This window comes from Vipera ursinii (genome assembly GCF_947247035.1).
Source record: "Vipera ursinii genome assembly, chromosome: 2".
NCBI lineage: Eukaryota > Metazoa > Chordata > Lepidosauria > Squamata > Viperidae > Vipera > Vipera ursinii.
The window spans coordinates 293,762,152-293,781,348 of NC_139513.1; the positions used below are offsets into that span (position 1 = coordinate 293,762,152).

Here is a 19,197-nt window from a genome sequence, read left to right on the forward strand (position 1 = left end):
TAGACCAGACACACCCTACATGTACACAACAGAAAGCCAGCCTCTCTGTATTGGCCACCTCTGTCAGTTGCGCCTTAAACACCTGGACTTTGACACCCGGCATGAATTCACTCTCTGTAACTTCGCCAGCTGAGTCCACAATGCAACAAGGGCAAGGAAGGTGAAATGCAGAACTGGTATCAATGAATTTCTTTCAAAAAGAATTCCAAAGAACGCAATATTTTTGACGTGGATTCAGCAGTAAAGATGACGACATCTTTAATGCTGACAAGTGTGGACTCTTTTTCCAGGGGACACCCGACAGGAGACTCGTTATGAAGGGTGACAAATGTAAGAGTGGAAAACTTTCTAGAGAACGTTTCACAGTTCTGCTCTGAAAGTACTAGCGTTGCTTGCTTAAACAGAAAGCAGCTAAAACCTTTGAGGACTGCTAAATCGGCAAAGCCGCCCTCATGCAAGGACCTTCCCGTCACCTGGAAATCTAACAAATCTGCATGGCTGACTGGGGCCCCATTTGAGGAGTGGATAAGAGGTATTCATCGAGAAATGAAGAAGGAGAAGGAGGAGGAGGAGGAGGAGGAGGAGGAGGAGGAGGAGGAGAAGGAGGAGGAGGAGAAGGAGAAGGAGAAGGAGAAGGAGAAGAAGAAGAAGAAGAAGAAGAAGGAGGAGGAGGAGGAGGAGGAGGAGGAGGAGGAGGAGGAGGAGGAGGAGGAGGAGGAGGAGAAGGAGAAGGAGAAGGAGAAGGAGAAGAAGAAGAAGAAGAAGAAGAAGAAGAAGAAGAAGAAGAAGAAGAAGAAGAAGAAGAAGAAGAAGTCCATTCTACTTGCAATGGACAATTGTCCTAGCTATCCCCAAGTGAAACTGAAATTTTTGCCTCCAAATATTAGGAGACTGGAGGCTAAAACATATAAGGAATGGTCGCTGGAATTGGGGATGTCTATTTTAATGAAGAGAAGGACTAAGGGGTGACAAGATGGCAGCCTTCCAGTATCTCAGGGGCTGCCCCAAAGAAGAGGGAATCAAGCTGTTCTCCAAAGCCCCTGAAGGCAGGACAAGAAGCAATGGATGGAAACTCATCAAGGAGAGAAGCAACCTGGAATACTAAGGAGAAACTTCCTGACAGTCAGAGCAATTAACCAGTGGAACTACCTGCCTCCAGAAGCTGTGAATGCTCCAACAGTGGAAGTTTTTAAGAAGAGACTGGACAGCCGTTTGTCCGAAATGGTATAGGGTTTCCTGCCTGAGCAGGGGGCTGGACTAGATGACCTCTAAAGTCCCCCCCTCCTCCTCCTCCTTATTATTACTATTCTTATTATTTCTCAAGAATTCAACCTCTTGACCAAGGGATAATCAAAACATTCCAAACCGAATACCCAGCCCGGCTTCCGCAGGGGGTCAATGCTACAATGCAAACCTACAGTCCGTCTGCAGAAGCCTAACCCAAGTCCAAGCCTGACCCAGGAGCAACTTTCCAATCAGTACTGACCAAGGTACAACCCGGCGGGAAAGACCTCGAAGCAACTGATGAAGCAGAAGAATTAAGTGAGGAGGATGCAGAAGTTGCAGATATTCCGAAACAGGAGGATGTCGGTCATTTGATAATGCAATTAAAGTCGTTTGCTTTGGGAAAATGCTTGGGTCTGCTGAGGGTATGGCCAGCGTCGAGAGTGCTTTCTCCGCTCACCTTCATTTAAAGAATGAGAAACAGACTAAAACTGACTCTTTTTTTCAGAAATGATCAAACCATGAGAAAAACATACATATGTAAATGTATTGATTTTGTATTTTAATTTAATTTAATTTATTAATATTTCTATACCGCCCTTCTCCCGAAGGACTCAGGGTGGTGTACAGGGCAAGAATAAAACACAGAAATTTACAAAAACTAAAAGATAATTAAATACATGCCCGATTAAAAATACAGTTGATACATGGTAAAAAAAAACCCAATAAAAATAGTAAAAAAAAACCACCAATCCCCCTCAGGCCAGGCCGGCTTGTTCGAACAGGTATGTTTTCAGATCGCGGCGAAAGGAGCGCAGATCGGGCGCCGTCCGGAGCTCAACCGGTAACTGGTTCCATAGCTCCGGGGCGCCCACAGAGAAGGATCTCCCCCTGGGGGCCACCAGACGACATTCTCTGACCGGTGGCACCCTGAGGAGGCCCTCTCTGTGGGAACGCACGGGGCGGAGGGAAGTCGATGCCGGCAGCAGGTGTTCCCTAAGGTACTCCGGACCCCTGCCATGTAGGGCTTTAAACACCATTACTAGTACCTTGAATCTCACCCGAAAGACAACTGGCAACCAATGCAGCTCACGGAGCAGAGGTGTGACATGGGAGTATCGGGAGACTCCCAACACAACTCTCGCGGCTGCATTCTGTGCCAGTTGGAGCCTCTGTACCAGTTGATACAGCATTGTATGATTTCCCTGTGTTTTCGCTGTGTGTGTTTCTGTATGGCATTCTCTAATAGAAGCTGTACAATACATTGACCCCTTTCGTTCAGTCCCTTGGGAGGTCAACCTTCAGAGGTTTTACTCTATTTTAAAATGAATTAGTTTCCTTTCCCTACAATGAATGTATACTATGCACTGACCTGGTAATAAGAGGAACGTTAGAAATAAGAATGCTCCTATTTCTTGGCCCAGACTATTAATATAATAGAATAGCGCTGGAAGGGACCTTGGAGGTCTTCTAGTCCAGCCCCTTGCTCAAGGAGGAGAATCTACGCCATCTCAAGACAAGTGATTTTCCAGTCTCCTCTTGAAAACCTCCAGTGATGGAGCGCCCACGATTTCTGGTGGCAGGCTGTTCCACTGGTTGATTGTCCTCCCTGTCAGGAAGTTTCTCCTTAATTCCACGTTGCTTGTCTCCTTGATCAGTTTCCAACCATGGTTTCTCGTCTTTCCCTCTGGTGCTCTCGTGAACAACCTGCCCCCCTCTGCCTTGTGGCAGCCCCTCAAATACCACAATACTGCTATCATGTCCCCCCTATTTCTTCTTTTCTTTAGACTGGCCAAACCCAAATCCCGCATCTGTTCTTTGAATGTTTTGGTCTCCAGGCCTTGGATCCTCTTAGTTGCTCTTCTCTGAATTTTTTTTCTCCAAACTCTCAACGTCTTTTTTGTGGTATGGTGTCCAAAATTGGCTGCAGTATCCCAGCTGTGGTTAAGATATCTTAACACTATTAAGATAGCGTTATGCTAGAAAAGAGGTTTCAGCAATACATGTATAAGCCTCCTTTAATTGCTATTAAAGGGAACACTACAAGGCCTTCTCAAACTGTATGTACTTCGTAAAGGTCTTATTCAAAAGACACAGGGGAACAATTGACGTTAAGCCAATTCCCGTGTCTCAAAGGTGACGGGTAACGTCTTGGATCAAGGCACCAGCAGAAAAGAACTAATTTAACACACTGTGCAGATGATCACATTACGCAACAGGCCTGCTTTCTACTCGGTTTCCCCAAAAGTAAGGCCTACCCCGAAAATAAGCCCTAGCTTGTTTTTTTTTTTTGTTTTTTTTTGCTGGTGGGCCTAAAATAAGCCCTACCCCCAAAATAAACCCTAGTTTTGGGGCGGGGCGCATGCCTAGAAACCAAGCTACGGCGGGGGGTGGAGCTGCCCCACGGGCCTCACACCCGCTTTCAGCCCTCCCATGAATTGACACCTGTCTCCCCTCGCCAGCCCACTTCTTCCGGTCGGCGTCCCCCAGCCTGCATTTTGCCGTCAGAGACTTTTCTGGAAGGCCTCTGCAGCCGAGACCCAAGCTATGGATTCAATCCGTAGCTCGGTTATCGGCTCCAGTGGCCTTCCAGAAAGGCTCCGAGTGCGAAATGCAGGTGGGAACTCCCTTCTCAGCTGCAGAGTGAAGCTGCTCCTTCGACCGCGGAAGAAGAGGGCCGGCTGGTGGTGGTGGTGGGGAGGCTGGCGGTGCCGGAGGTGAGTGGAAAAGACACCCCCACCCCAAAAAATAAGACCCGGTGCCTCTTTTGGAGCCAAAAATAAATAAATAAATAAGACCGGTTCTTATTTTTGAGGAACAGGAGTAATAGTAAGCTGACAAATGTTTAGATATTTCCCACTCAATTTATAAACTGTACGTAGCATTATACAATGCAAAGCTTTTATGCACCACCCTTAACGATGTGCCCCCATGCTGGCTGGGGAATTCTGGGAGTTGAAGTCCACAGGTCTTAAAAGTTGCCAAGGTGGGGGAGCCCTGGTTTAAAGGCAGCGTCTTTAAAAGGTAACATGTAGAAAGCCATCCTGGCGTATCTCCCAAAGTTGTTTTTCAAAAGGCAACTAGACTTTCTCGGGAGTTTTTTTTTACCTTGAACACCTTTCACTTGTCATCCAAGTTCAGAAGAACTGAAGAAGCGTCTTGGGTGAGAAGCGAAAAGTTTTCACGGACAACTGTCACCTGGGCGATTGAGAACTTCCACAGGCATCACCCCCGCTATTTTGTGCGTAGGATAAAAGGCACGGTGTGAATGTACTAAGAAGGCATGTCCTATATATCAGGGGTCCTTGACCCAGGACCAGGCTGCAGCCCTTTCGGAAAACTGGGCTGAGGAAGCGGTGGGCGAGCACACACGGGTGCGACACTGCGTTTGTGAAAGCGACACGCACACACGCACAAAACTGTTCCCTCGCCCCCTACTGCTGCCACCTCCTGGCTGGAAAGTTGGGAGGCCACCATTCTATATATTTCTACATTGGAAATTAATTCTACACTGACTGAATCGATTCATTTTCAGCCATGATGAAAGTACAGGTAGTCCTTGCCTTATGACCATAACTGATGTCCATTGTTAAGCAAGACAGTTATTAACTGAGCTGCACCCCATTTTATGATCCTTTTGCCACAGTTGAGCAAATTTCTGCAGTTGCTAAATGAATTATGCCGTCCTTAAGGCAAATCTGGCCTCCACCATTGACTTTGCTTGTCGGAAATCAGCTGGGAAGATTCCAAACGGCAATCACATGAATCAGCTGGGAAGATTACAAATGGGGATCGCATGAACCCAGGCCACTTCACCTCTCATAAATACACGCCAGTTGCCAAGCGCCCAAATTTTGAACACATGACCGCTGTGAAAATAGCTGCATACATTTTGTTTAATCAATCTAATGAAGCTACCGGCATAATATGAAATTGTAAGGATACACAATCCTGCATATCAGGATTCTAGGTAAATGATAACATTATTAATCTAAAATGCAATGCTATTTTTAAACAACTCACAACCATAATTGCAAAAGAATAGTCTCATAGATGCCACGTGCAAAGTTTTAACCATGTAAAATCAGATACCTTTTCTGTTTAAACCAATTATCAAGTGACTAAGCTAATTCTTTCTTTGCACAATCTGTCTTTGGAACAGATGATATAAGAGTGTAAGGACACAGATGTCACACCTTCTCCTGAGGACATATTCATATTAAAGCTCATGTTTAAAATGTTAAAATAAAGATTTCTAGAAAGAATCTTAAAGAAGGAATTGGCAGCAACAGAAACATAGCAAGTAGCAGAGAATGAAATATACGAAACATTCAAAATATTTGTTGCTTTAACCTTGCTTGCTGTTTCTGGGGCTATGAAAACGGTTTCATATTTTCAAGCCTAAATGAGCAATACTTCACTAACCATCTAGAAAAAGCATTAGGTGATCAAGGAGAATTTTAAAAACCAAGTGCAGCAGAATTCTTGCTTTTTCCAACTATTAAGAAAAACAGAAGAAATACTACAGAACAGAAAACATTACATACATGAGTTGGCATATAATTTGTAAAAATACGGGACATAGGAAGACATATAAATGCCTCCCCAAACAAGATGGCAGGCTTTGAACCATCACGTCAGCAATGGTCAACCCTGAGCAGGATTCGCACTTGACGGGTCGTCTGCTGGGACTCTCTGTATAAAGGGAGTATATAACATCCTCCCCTCAGTGTGACTGCGGGTCCCACACAAAACTGTAGAGAATATCACGGCCACCTGTAAGTCGGTCCAGTATCTGATTTTTTTTAAAATATAAACATGCTGTGCTTCAGTGCTTACAGGCCTAGATGTTGGCATTTGAACATAAATCTTTTTTAACATTTATAATTTGTTGTGTTTTACTAATCTAGGTGAAATGTTAATATATATTGCTAGTCCGTGTGTGACATGCCATACGCTAAATAAATGGCAGGGAATGATTGAACACGGAGCAGGCAGCTTTTGGGCAACTAGTACTGGAGCGGCTTAGGATCGTGGAGGTCATAAAAGCGACATCGTGGGAGGGATGAAATGGATTTCTTACCTGATTGGGGAGGGAGACTAACCAGCCTGGTCTAGTGATCAAGGCATCAGGTTAGAAAGGGGGGGGGGGAGATGGTGAGTTCAAGTCCTGCCTTAATCATGAAAGCCAGCTGGGTCATTTGGGGCCAGTCCCTCTTTCTCAGCCCGACCCACCTCACTGGGTTGTTGTTGTGGGGAAACCGGGAGGAGGAAGAGGGATTGGATATGTTCGCCACTGTGAGTTATTTTTAAAAGTAATAAAGGCAGGATACAAATAAATACATAAAAAATAAAAACAACAGGAAGATAAGCCAACCAGAGGTTTAACACACGTGTACCTATTACATGCAACAAACTCTTAAAACATTCAAGGCCTCATCTGGGTTCCCTAAAATTCTTTTATGGTAGGAAAGACCTGATTCCGAGATAAGGCATCTTCTCTCAACTACATTTCAGAAGGAGGCAAGAGGACGGTTCCTCTGGTTAATCATGGCTACCTATTGCCTTCACATTCACTTGGGGTTAACTAAGTTGAATTGCATACCAGGATGGGAAATTAAATCTCCCACAGTCTCAGTGACTCAATAAAACATTTTTTTTCATACCTCAAACTAATTCAGGTTTTCAGAATTAACTCAATAGTCTGGGTTTTTTTGAGTCACTGAAAACATTTTACTCTATATGACCTCAGTCATGGATTATTCCCACATATCTTGGTCCACAAGGTTGAGTTTATGCCTCCAAAAATCCACCTGCTCCTTCCCATCAATTTTCTGTGGGTTTACCTGGAGAGCCTTCTCTGCCTTAGTAAGCTGCTCAACAATTTCCCTCCTACTTTCCTCCTCCTTCCTACGTTTAACTGCCATCTGTTTTATTATCAAGCCTCTCAAATAAGCTTTAGCCGTATCGCAAACTATTCGTATTTCCACATATCATTATCTAGACTTTTGAGGTGTCTGAACCTAATCACCGTGCAAATCTCTTTTCTCTGGAGTTTTATTTGCACACAGAACACTCAAAGCAGCTTAAAACGAGGCCGCAGTTCCACAGCATTTATTCTATTCTTAGGGTTGACATATGCCTTCCCAGCTCCAGGTGGATGGATGTAGCTTGGAGAAAAGAACTAGCATTTGAATTCACACTTGGCATTAACTGGGTTCACTAAGCATGCTAAACTAGTGGCCAGGTTTGAAAACTGAAATTAAATAGTTAAATTAACCAAACCATGCTAGCCATATAGGTTAACTTCAAACCAATTACATTTTAGCTTATTGTGGAAAAGAGACCACTAATCTGCCTCACAGCCAGCCAGCCAGCCGGCCTTGCCCTAGTTGTGACTTCCGAATCCAAATTCAACTGGCAATGTAGCTTGCCTTGATGTGGATTCTCCCCTAAGAGCATCAATCTGGGACTGATGATGATGTTTACCTTCATGTGGTCTTTTAACCTTTCAGAGGCAGCGAGATCAAATCCCAACGGAACCGATTATAGCAGTGACAACTGTATCTATGGAGGTTCGCAACCAGGCCATGCTTGTCCCAATGGTGCGTTTCCAAAAGGCGACTGGACTTTTGTTTTGTTTTTTCTTCGAGAACTGAAGAAGCCTCTTGGATAAGAAGCGAAAACGTTTTTTAAAGGGGAAAAAAACTCCCAAGAAAAGCCCACTTGCCTTTTGGAAAAGCACCACAGAGTCAATGACAACTATGTGTGGCTCCAGGAGAACCCAGAATCCACAGTGAGGATCAACCTAGGCTGCCATTTCACTCCAGATCAACTCAAGCTACCTGATCAACAAACCCAGTTAAATGGTGGTTTCACCATGGATGGTTTCTTCAATTTCTATAGCTGCGCATCTCAGACAAGTGATTCTGAACAGTGAACTTACATTCACATAAAAAAAACATTACAACCAGTCCAGGTACCATACCTATATACATTATTGCTAAGCACATTGATTTGTGCTTAGATTGTAAGCCGCCCTTAATCTTCGGAGAAGGGCGGGATATAAATGGGATATATATATATATATATATATATATATATATATATATATATATATATATATATATACACACACACATATACATATACATATATATACACACACACACATACATATACATACCTACACAGACACACATATATGAATTGATATTTGATCTTTCAGCCAAGACAAATTAAGACCATAAATATCAATACGCCTAAGGAACAGGGCCCGGGCTTCTCGAATAAAGGGCTGCCCGGCTTGACGCAGCACCCCAAGGAGAGTCAAACACACACTTTGAATCGTGCACGATGTAACCACACCCCCCCCGGGGCTTGTCTCGCCCCCTGGGCACCGCCGGGTGGAACAGGGAACGCGTCCACACGTGCTAAAAAACCAAGCTTTCCTTCACCGCGGTTTAAGCTCACGTAGCACACGCAGCACTGGACGCGTGTCGGCCAAGCGTTGTCTGGACCCGTACCGGGCTTTCTTCCCCCGCCGCAAGCGGGTCTGCTCTCCCGGGTCTCGCTGACTTCTCCCCCGAGGGTCCGCCTTCCCCCGCCCCACCTTTTCACGGCGCCGGCCCCCGTGAGCGACCCCTTCCGGCGGTACCGACTCACCGGCTCCGGTTTCCCGGGGGAAGGAAAAGGCGGTGCACCTTGCGCCCCACTCTCCGCGGCCCCCCCGGATCTCTTCTGGGACCCGCCGCGCGCGCCCAACGCCGACGCCCGGACCCCGCCCCCTCTGCGCGCGACCGTTCCTAGCCACGCCCTCCGCCGGCGATCTCCATCTTTTCACGTCGTCACCACTTTTCCCTTCTGGGCGGGGAGGGAGATCACGTGCTCGAAGGCCCCGCCCAGGCGTGCGGAAGCCAACCTGCGTATCGGGAAATGAAGTCCTCGTGAGCCCCGAGTGCGCAGGCGGGAGTTGGAGCGATTCGCCTCCCTTCCCGTCTCCGAGGCAGAGCTGAAGCTCAACCCTTCTGCGCCCCCTGGTGGTTTGCCGCGGAGGCACCGCGGGCGGCCTGGTTGTCCCATTTTGAAACAGGTCCCGGGTGAAGCCCATTTCACAGAGGGGCAAGCTGAGGCGACCCCGAGACAAGTGATTTGCCTGCAAACGAACACCACACGGCACATAGCCACCCTGTGGGCTCCCCAAAGGTGCTTTCCAAAAAGCAACCGGACTTTCTTGGGGGGGGGGCGGGTTTCCTTGAAAGTGTTTCGCTTCTCATCCAAGAAGCTTCTTCAGTTCTTGGACGAGAAGCAAAATGTTTTCAGGGAAAAACCCCCAAGAAAAGTCCAGCTGCCTTTTGAAAAAGCACCTTTGGGACAACCATCAACTGGGTGACGGAGAAACCCCACAAAGATACTCTTGTGGGAACAAGCTGCTTTCCCAGAGTCAAATGACCTAGATATATTAGAATAGAATAAGAATAGAAATAGAAATAGATCTGGAAGGTACCTTGGAGGTCTTCTAGTCCAGCCCCCTGCTCAAGCCGGTTGCCCTGTGCCCAAAATTTTTAGCATGTCACTGTGGGGATAATGTGACAATGATTAAGTGCAAGGACTGGTTTTTCCCCCAGTGATTTATATTTTTGAATGGTCATTAAATGAATGGTTGTAAGTTGAGGACTGCCACATCTTAACTCACCTCCCAGCCGGCTTGCCCAGCTCCTGAAATGCCCATTATATCTGCAGCCAAGCCAGCTATTTTGCATTACTCAGTTTAGGGTCAGGACAAGGCTCCTCATTGTTGGCAACTTTTAAGACGTATGGACTTCAACTCCCAGAATTCCCCAGCCAGCATGAGTTACAGCAGGGCTCTTCAAACTTGGCCCTTTTATGACTTGTGGACTTCAACTCCCAGAATTCCTCAGCCAGGCATAAAAGGGCCAAGTTTGAAGAGCCCTGGGTTAGAGATTTATGCCATTATTGGCAGAACAGTACAAGATGACAACAAGCTCCCCTTAACTGGTGTGTTTATAAGCTAAACCAGTGGTGTAGTGTGGGGGGTGCAGGGGGGGCCGGCCGCACTGGGCACATCTGGGGGGGCGCGCTCGCACTCGCAGCTCTCTGCCCCTGCCTGGCTCACTCACTCTCTCTCACTGCAGTGCTGGCTGTGCGAATCCGATCCGAGCCGCCGGGTCGCCACCTACTGTGGAGGGGGGGTGCCAGGCGTGCGGTGCGGTGCACGGGTTAGGGGGACGCAAATTACTTGCCTTGCCCTGGGTGCTGACAACCCACGCTACGCCACTGAGCTAAACTGAATGTTTAATTTGGGTATGCAAAAAAAAAGAGGGAGGGAGAGAATTGGGACTCAGCGCATAATACATGTATTGCTTTCACACTTTATTCAAATTCTAAATCAGTTAAATTTGCATTTTTCCTAGGCAAAGGGTTGCAGTCTCCTCCTTCACTAAAATAGATCTCTCAGAAAAATAATAAAACACTCTATCCCCACAGAACTTTTCCCAATCACCCACCTGTTCTCCGTAAAAATGCCTTAAATTGAAAAGGAGTCCTGGGCATATTTCTAAGGTGCAATTTTTACTTCACATGGGAGATACAACTTCCCTGTTCCTTTATGAAAAACACACATGGATTTTAGAATGCACCAACTGAAAATCTACATTGCAGATAAAATAGCATAGTTACAACAATAACCAGTAAGGTTTATTTGCTATGGTGGTCTTGGGAATTATTCTAATTAGGGAGGTAGACATGATCAACCAAAATACAGGAATTTGCATAAAAAGTTGTGTTTATCAGCTTTAGCTTCCCCCCCCACCCTTAGAAGCTCAAAAACATCAAAAAAGGACATTTTCCCTTTGTGGCACTGAACTGGTATTGTTTCCTCCATATAGTATCTGCTTTTTAAAAGTTTTTCTATAACATTGTGAGGAATCGGCAATAGGCAGCTCTGCAGATGCTAATTTAGAAACAGCAAATTAGTAGCTATCAGAATTTTCACCATTAGTACTCAAATATTTACAATGCTGCTTTTTTTAGCTACTGTGGGTATGATCTTTTGCTTAAAAAAGCAGACAAACCTAGGAGCCATTTTCAATGAAGGATTTCAGGAATTTTTTTGAAACAAGTAGCAAAATTGACAGTTATAGCTTTAATAAAATGTGGACACTAAAATTGTTAACGCTCTCCAATTGCACTGCACATTAGGGTCCCAGCCACCCCAAAATTTAACAACAGCAAGACAATATATTAAAACTATTTTCAAGGACACAGCTAGAATTATTCCAAGCCTCCCCGGTTGACGGGTGTGTCTATACATATTCCAAATTTCCATTCAGATAAATGTGCAATCAGTAAAATATCCACGTGGAGACAACACTGCGAGTTCATTTCTAAATAACAGCCTTGACCCCACAACGGAAGCGTAACTAATCCATCTTTTTCTCGGAATCTGCCTTGGGCCCAGTTCCAGGAAGTCCATTTGCAATGCCATTGCTCTTGGTCTGAAAGGCAGGGAGGGGGGGGAAGAGTTGTTTTTTTTTAAATGCACATTCATTCCGTCACTTTTGAAACAGAAAAAACAAGACTGGGGACTAGATGATCCTAAAATGTTTTTCTTGATCCTAGAAAGACCAAGTTCCTTTTAGATCAGCGGTCCCCAACCTTTTTGGCACCAGGGACCGGTTTCATGGAAGACAATTTTTCCACGGACAGTGGGGGGGGGGAGGAGGAGCGTGCAACCTAGTTCCTGTGCATGTGTAGTTTCACTCGCCCACCACTCACTTCCAGCTGTGCGACCACGGACCAGTACTGGTTCACAGCCCGGGGGGGGCAGGTTGGGGACCCCCATTTTAGATCATGCGCAAGACAGCCTTATGGACAGGTGAGTTGGATACATCATTGATTAGAGTCATAACTTTTTTTTAATTGCATGATGCTTATTTACAGGTCCTCTCTTAATGACCGGTTGCTTAACGACTGTTCCAAGTTATGAGAGACCCCTCCAAAAGGTACTTATGGACCAGTTCCAATAGTGGAAAACCCACAACCCACAACCACAGGCTCCTGGCAACTGCCTAACCTTTGAGGTCAGTTGTGGTGTTCCACGGTTCCACGGTGCGATTTATAATGTCTTTTGCCAGCAAAACACACCAGTGTGAATGCCCTGACTTGCTTAAGGACCAAAGTTTGCTGAACAACTGCTGCGTTCACTTTACGGCCACAGCATTCTCTTTAACAACCAACACCAAAACAGATTATAAAATCCGATCAGCCACGTGGGTGCCTAGACAGATCACCCTCAGGACTTAAGAAGAAATTCCAGCTCCATTAAGGTCATAAGTCAAGGACTGCCTGCAATGCGCTTAAGCCCCTTCGCCTGCAGCCTCGTAGGCCCATCACTGGAAGTCTGCTGAAAGCAGGGCAGGTGGGCACCCTGGCTGGCAAAGACTGTATTGGGAGGTGAAGAAGTGGGGGAGGGTTCGGGGACCAGTGACGCCCCCTGAGCATAACCATAATCATAATAGTAAAGTTGGAAGGGACCTTGGAGATCATCTAGTCCAACCTCCTGCTCAGGCAGGAAACCGAACCTATTTAGAAAATTGGGGGGGGGGGGAATGTGGCTTATCTGTGACAATAAAGAAAATGTAACAGTAGCTCAGTCCATGGACTATTTAACACTGGACTATTAACTATTAATATTATTTAATAATTAATTGTTAATGATACTAATGACGGTGGTTAATTATTAATAGTGTTATTTTGGAGACGGCACGCAGCCAGACATCCTGGCACCCGGAGGCCCCATGTTGCTAGTCCTCACCCTAAAGGGCAACGATACTCACTTTCGCACGAGCATTTTAAACAGGACCCTCGTGCAGCAGATTCAAGCTTGCACAGGGCTTCACTCGCTGCAAAGCCAAGATTTTCCCAATTCTTTGCAGCGTTTTTGTTGCCTTGACTTACAGGCAATCTCCTTTCCGTTATGGATATTTATTGGTAAAGATGCACAGGGGACGAGAACAGCAGAGGAAAGACTACAGGTAGTGAGCGAGGCCACCGCCAAGCCTTCGAGCTTAAAATTCGTCCCAGAGCAAAATTCAAAATGAACGGCTTCCTTTTCTTAGGTATGTTCCAGGATACGCCAAGGAGTGCCCGGCTGGTGCGGGGAATGAAAAACAGAGAAACTGCTCTGTTAGAGTTACAGCATGAAGCAGGCAAGGCCTGTTGGCAATTAGGTTTCTGTTTGCAATTAGCAAAGCGGTATGAATCGCCCGTCCATTTTGCGATCCTTTTGTTTTCCTTGTATCGGACGATGTATTTGTAGATAGTCCTCCATTTACAACCAATTGCTTAGTGACCGTTCAAAATTACGACACTGCTGAAAAGAGTGACTCGTGATCAGTTTTCGCACTCACAGCCGTTGCAGCATCCCCCACGGTCACGTGATCGAAATTCGGGCGCTTGGCAACTGGCGTGTACCTATGACAGCTGCCCTGTCCTGGGGTCATTTGCAGTCTTCCCAGCCAGCTTCCAATAAGCCAAGTCAGTGGGGGGAGACCGATTCGCTTAACGACTGCAAGATTCACTTAACAATTGTGGCAAAAAAAGGTTGTAAAATAAGGTGCAACTCACATAACAATCGCCTCGCTTAGCAGTGGAAATTTTGGGCTGAGCTGTGGTCGTAAGTGGAGGACTGTCTGCATTAGTTTCATATATTTGGTATGGTCAAATGACTAAATCATTTTAGTCGTTTGACCGTATCAGATATAACTTTTCTATTTTATTCTTACCCATTTCTAACGGGGTTCCTCAAAACACACACGCACGCACGCACACACACACACACAGACGCGTTCTGCCTGGGCAATACTCACTTCATAAAGTTCCGGCTGATCGCTGAGGGGATCCAGCCTCAGGGAATCCTTCTCAGAGCTGGCCCTTCGCTCCGGCTTGGCCGCCCCCTGCACGGCCTTCTTGGGCCAAAGGCGTCTGACCAGAGGAGAGAGGAAGGGGTAGAGATACGGCTCTAGGAACCTCTTGTAGACCCAGAGCAGGACCGGAATGACGATGCAAGGAATGCACACCATGGTTCTTCGGAGTCTGCTCTGGACAGGTGCTGCAGGAGGAAATACAACGAGGGGTCACCAGGATGTAAAAAAGACGTTGGGACTCTCAAGAAAGAGCGCAGAGAAGAGCAACAAAGAGGATCAGGGGACTGGAGGCTAAAACATACAAGGAACGGTTGCTGGAACTGGGTATAACGAAGAGAAGGATGAGGGGGCTGACACGATAGTCTTCCAGTATCTCAGGGGCTGCCCCAAAGAAGAGGCAGTCAAGCTATTCTCCAAAGCGCCTGAAGGCAGGACAAGGAGCATTGGATGGAAACTCATCAAGGAGAGAAGCAACCTGGAACTAAGGAAAAACTTCCTGACAGTCAAAGCAGTTAACCAGTGGAACCGCCTGCTTCCAGAAGCTGTGAATGCTCCAACACTGGAAGCTTTTAAGAAGAGACTGGACAGTCATTTGTATGAAATGGTATAGGTTCTCCTGCCTGAGCAGGGGGTTGGACTAGAATGACCTCCAAGGACCTTTCCAAATTATTATTGTTGTTGTTGTTGTTGTTGTTATATCATCATCATCATTATTATATTGAAACCATTATAGGTTCATCCTCACCAATTTTGGGGGACAAACACACTTTCCAAGTCAGTACGTAGAGCAGCCTTCTCCATTTTGAAGCATTGTACACAGGCGGGACTTCAATTCCCATAAACCCCCTGGGCGGCAGCCATGTTGGCTGGGGGATTCCGGAAGTTGGTCCTACCCCTTTGGGCTGCCCCAGAACTGAGGAAAGTAATCCGGCAGGCATTCACACCACCCGATCAGCTTAAGCTGCTGTGACCCAGTAAACCTTTTAAATACAGGTAGTCCATGGTTTAACAAACACAACTGGGACCGGAATTTCAGCTGCTAAGCAAAACCGTTGTTAAGTGAGTCGTGCACGATTTTACGACTTTTTTTATCAGGGTTGTTAAGCAAATCTCTGCAGTTGTTCAGTGAAATGTGCAGTCGTTAAGCAGAGCTGCTTCTGCCCACTGACTTTGCTCATCAGAAGCCAGTGGGAAGGCTGCAAACAGACACCACAGGACCCCGGGCAGTGCGACTGCCACAAACACAGGCTGTTTGCCAAACACCCAAATTGTGATCGTAGGACTGCAGAGATGCTGCAAGGGTTTTGTAAATGCAAGGACCAGTTGCAAACTGCTTCTTTCAGTCCCTGTAATTTTGAGCAGTCGTTAAATAATTGGCTGTAAATCGAGATTACCTGCATCATAACATTCTCTTATTCTGACAATTACTTTTTGTCCTAGATATTACTGAACAACAACAACAACAAAAAGTAGCAAAAGATAATGGGGTTATGTTAGCCTTCATTAAAGTGAGCAGTCTAGTGAATATAGATAATTCCACAAATGTATTCTTATAATTTGCTACTAAGCTAAATCTAAATCACACACGTTATATATTTTCATTGCAAAGATATTAGAAATACAGAGCTTTCCGTAATATATATTTAATCTAAGAGCTCCACTCACTTGAATTCAGCTTACTTCAGTTGTATAAGAAATAGCGGATTGGATAGTATTTTTTTTAATTAACAAAGTCAACTTTTATTTGCAAATGCATAAACTGTAGTATCTAAATCAGGGCTCTTCAAACTTGGCCCTTTTATGACTTGTGCAGTTCAACTCCCAGAATTCGTGCCTGGCTGAGGAATTCTGGGAGTTGAAGTTCACAAGTCATAAAAAGGCCAAGTTTGAAGAAGAGCCCTGCTCTAAATCTTAATAGAATTATTGGGAATACTGTTTGAGGCATTTAGGCAGAGGGATCCATGAGAAAGTGATCAGGTGATTTTTTTTGCTTGCTTTTTATGTAAAAAGGTGCAGGGCTTCAATTATGTGGTTATGGCTACCTTGTTGACTTTTCACATACCTACAAACACACCCTGGGCCATTGGCTGCCTACTGACATGGTATAAAATGATTAAATCTGGACTAGAGATTTCAGAGTGATATTCTGACAGCCAATGACTTAGTTAGTTCAAGTTTATTCTACGAAGCTGTTCGCCTGCCAGCCAAAACTTTAGAAAGGGGTGGCAGTGGCCTGACTCTTTAAAAAGTCTCTGTCACTTCTCTCCAAGGAAAACAATTGCTATTTTTATTATAAATGGTAATGAACAGTTTTTTCTTCCATTTTGGGGTTCTAGAACTAGTTCAAATGTTTTGCTTTTCATATGTTTCAATGCAATTATACTGTTTTCGTTCTTAAAAGCTAGGACACAGTTACAGAGTTGCAGCACTCCAGTTTCACTTGCATTTTGATGAAAACAACGCTGGCCCTTTGCTGCACTGAGGGAATGCGTTCAGTTAATTACAGCTTGCCTGTATTCAGGTTTCCTAGGTGGTTTACCTTCAGCTGAGCTGTGTACCAGCTACTGAAAAACGGATTGCAATTTTAATTAGTAAACTATACCAAACCTGAAGTAAACAGTTAGAAGCATCAATTACTCCATGGATTTTAAAATATTACTATGTCAGGCTAAATAAGAGGGAAATGTATAATAAATGCATCACTGTAAAGAAAAGAAAATGGGTCGGGAAACTTTGTCATTAAAAAATTGCAAACAATCAATTGCAAAACAGTCTTCAAAAAAAATTCAAAATCTGACAATGATTGCATATCATCAATCCATCAGTACAAATCAAATACCCAATGTTTCTACTGATGTATTATAACTCCTGTGTTAAGTATCAACCCAACACTTATTTATGTTGTATTTTATTACTATGTTGTCAGCATGGCCAAGTAACTAAAATGTGGGACTGGAACCTGGGAGACCCAGATTCAAGTCCACCCGCACATCATTTGCCATGCTAGGGAGCCACTCTCTCTCAGCTCAGCCTGCCTCAGATGCGGTTCCCGTTCTGTGGAAGCATTGGAGGAGGGAATCGTGAAATAAATCAAGTACATACTAGCATCACATTGAATGACAATCCTCTACCTTTGCAGGTTTTTTATAAAAGCTAACCAGGATCTGGCTTGCTTAATCCTGGGATGGGAGACCACCCGGAAACCCCTGGGCTGTAGGCTGAACTAGGAAACAGCCAATACTGCTTGGAGGAAGATAATAGAAAATTACTCCCATACCACAGTCAATAAAGCCAATGTTTTCACCGGGCTTAACATGGCCAGGGGGGAAAAGCCATCATTGCTCATTCAACTTGGGAACTTTAAGAGGAGGGGATGAACGTTTGGCTCTTCTCCAAACAAAATGAGTGGGTGGGTGACAACGTTGCCACAGCAGCCTTTTTCCTCTCTTAGTCGTATAATCAGTAATTATTACTAACATGGTTCTTTAATCTGAACGGTTAATGGTCACAAATTAATATTTTATTAAATGAAAAGCCATAGATAAAGAGACAGATAAAGAGAGATAAATAGATGGAGAGATAAATAGATGGAGAGAGATAAAGAGAGATAGAGATAGATTGAGATAAACAGATAAATAGAGAGAGGGGGAGATAGAGATAGAGAAATAAATAGATGAATACAGAGCTAAAGAGAGAGATGGAGAGATAGATAAAGAGATTGAGAGATAAATAGAGAGAGGGGGAAGACAGATAAATAGAGAGAGATATAAAGAGAGATAAATAGATGAATAAAAGGTAAAGGTAAAGGTTCCCCCGCACACGCGTGCTAGTCGTTTCCGACTCTAGGGGCCGGTGCTCATCTCCGTTTCAAAGCTGAAGAGCCAGCGCTTGTCCGAGGACGTCTCCGTGGTCATGTGGCCGGCATGACTAGACACCAAAGGCGCACGGAGCGCTGTTACCTTCCCACCGGAGTGGTCCCTATTTTTCTACTTGCATTTTGACGTGCTTTTGAACTGCTAGGTTGGCAGAAGCTGGGACGAGTAACAGGCGCTCACTCTGTTACGCGGCACTCGGGATTCGACCCGCCAAACTGCAGATCAAGCTCAGCGTCCTAACCCACTGAGCCACTGCGTCCCTTAGAAAAATAGACGAATAGCGAGAGATAAATAGAGAGAGGGGGAAGATAGAAAGATAGAGATAGAGATAAATAGATGAATAGAGATAAATAGATAAATATAGATAGATGGAGAGGGAGATGTCAAGAGATGGACGGATAGACTGACAGAGAAAGAGAGAGAAATGGAAGGGAGGGGGGAGCTAGAGAGAGAGAGAAACAGATAAATAGACAGATACAGGTACTTGAGGGGGGGGGGAAATGCCAGCAGGGCTGAGCTTCCTTATTTGGGGGGGGTCATTCGGGGGCGGAAGGAAACCCGCCCCTCCCCCACACTTTTAAAGTGACAGTTTGAAAATAAAAATATTCGAAGGGGGGGGTCTTTCCCTTGCCCTGCCCGGGGGGGGGGCAGCGGAAGGAGCCAGGAGGCGCCGGGAAGGGGGGGGCGCCTGAAAGCCCCCCGGGGGAGGGGAGGGGAGGGGAGGGGAGGGGGCGGGGGGGGTCCCGGCGTCTCACTCACCTGCGCGGAGGTTTCCCGGCGGGAGGAGGGAAGCGGCTCCACTTCCGGGTGAGGCGGGAAACAGACGTCACTCGGCGACCGCCAATGGGAGAGAGGGGGCGGGGCGCGACGCGGGGCTCAGGCTCCGCCCCCGACGCGGCGCCGGGTTGCGCGTGTGAACGCGGGGGTGGAGAGAACGCGTGTTTCCGCGCCTCCCGCCGCTCTTCCTGAACAGCCGGGAACTGCCGGAGGGCGCGTCTCTCTGCGCGTCTGTCTCGCCGTTTCCCTGAAAGCCCCGGAGGGCCCCGCGCGTCTCTGAGGCGAAAGGAGGCGGTGGGCGCCCCCCCCCCCGCTTCCCTCCCTTCGCGGCCATCGAGGGAAGAGCCGCTTCTCTGGACCTCCCACCCGCCCCC

At 45.9% G+C, this 19,197-nt stretch overlaps 2 protein-coding genes across 5 annotated transcripts in view; both read right to left on the reverse strand.

The window, feature by feature from the left end:
* Positions 1 to 9,003, reverse strand: part of DYM (dymeclin) — a 241,093-nt gene extending 232,090 nt beyond the window's left edge. Inside the window, exon 1 of one of the 3 annotated variants that reach the window (XM_083354838.1) lies at positions 8,890 to 9,003. The gene's annotated coding sequence lies outside the window, so the exon portion shown is untranslated. Of the gene's footprint in view, positions 1 to 8,697; positions 8,842 to 8,889 lie in introns of those variants that run through there. The other 2 variants (XM_083354837.1, XM_083354839.1) reach the window with 2 other exon arrangements.
* Positions 9,004 to 10,600: 1,597 nt separating this feature from the next.
* LOC310635645 (UPF0729 protein C18orf32 homolog) lies at positions 10,601 to 18,920 on the reverse strand. 2 transcript variants are annotated; one of them, XM_083354825.1, is made up of 3 exons: positions 18,806 to 18,920; positions 14,115 to 14,356; positions 10,601 to 11,741 (listed from the first exon to the last, which is right to left on the reverse strand). In XM_083354825.1, exons 2-3 carry the CDS (start codon positions 14,325 to 14,327, stop codon positions 11,667 to 11,669), a joined length of 288 nt encoding a protein of 95 aa, XP_083210951.1. In that variant the 5' UTR covers positions 14,328 to 14,356; positions 18,806 to 18,920; the 3' UTR covers positions 10,601 to 11,666. The 2 variants fall into 2 exon arrangements, with proteins under 2 accessions (XP_083210951.1, XP_083210952.1); XM_083354826.1 differs by lacking the exon at positions 18,806 to 18,920 and adding an exon at positions 14,474 to 14,576.
* Positions 18,921 to 19,197: the final 277 nt, after the last annotated feature.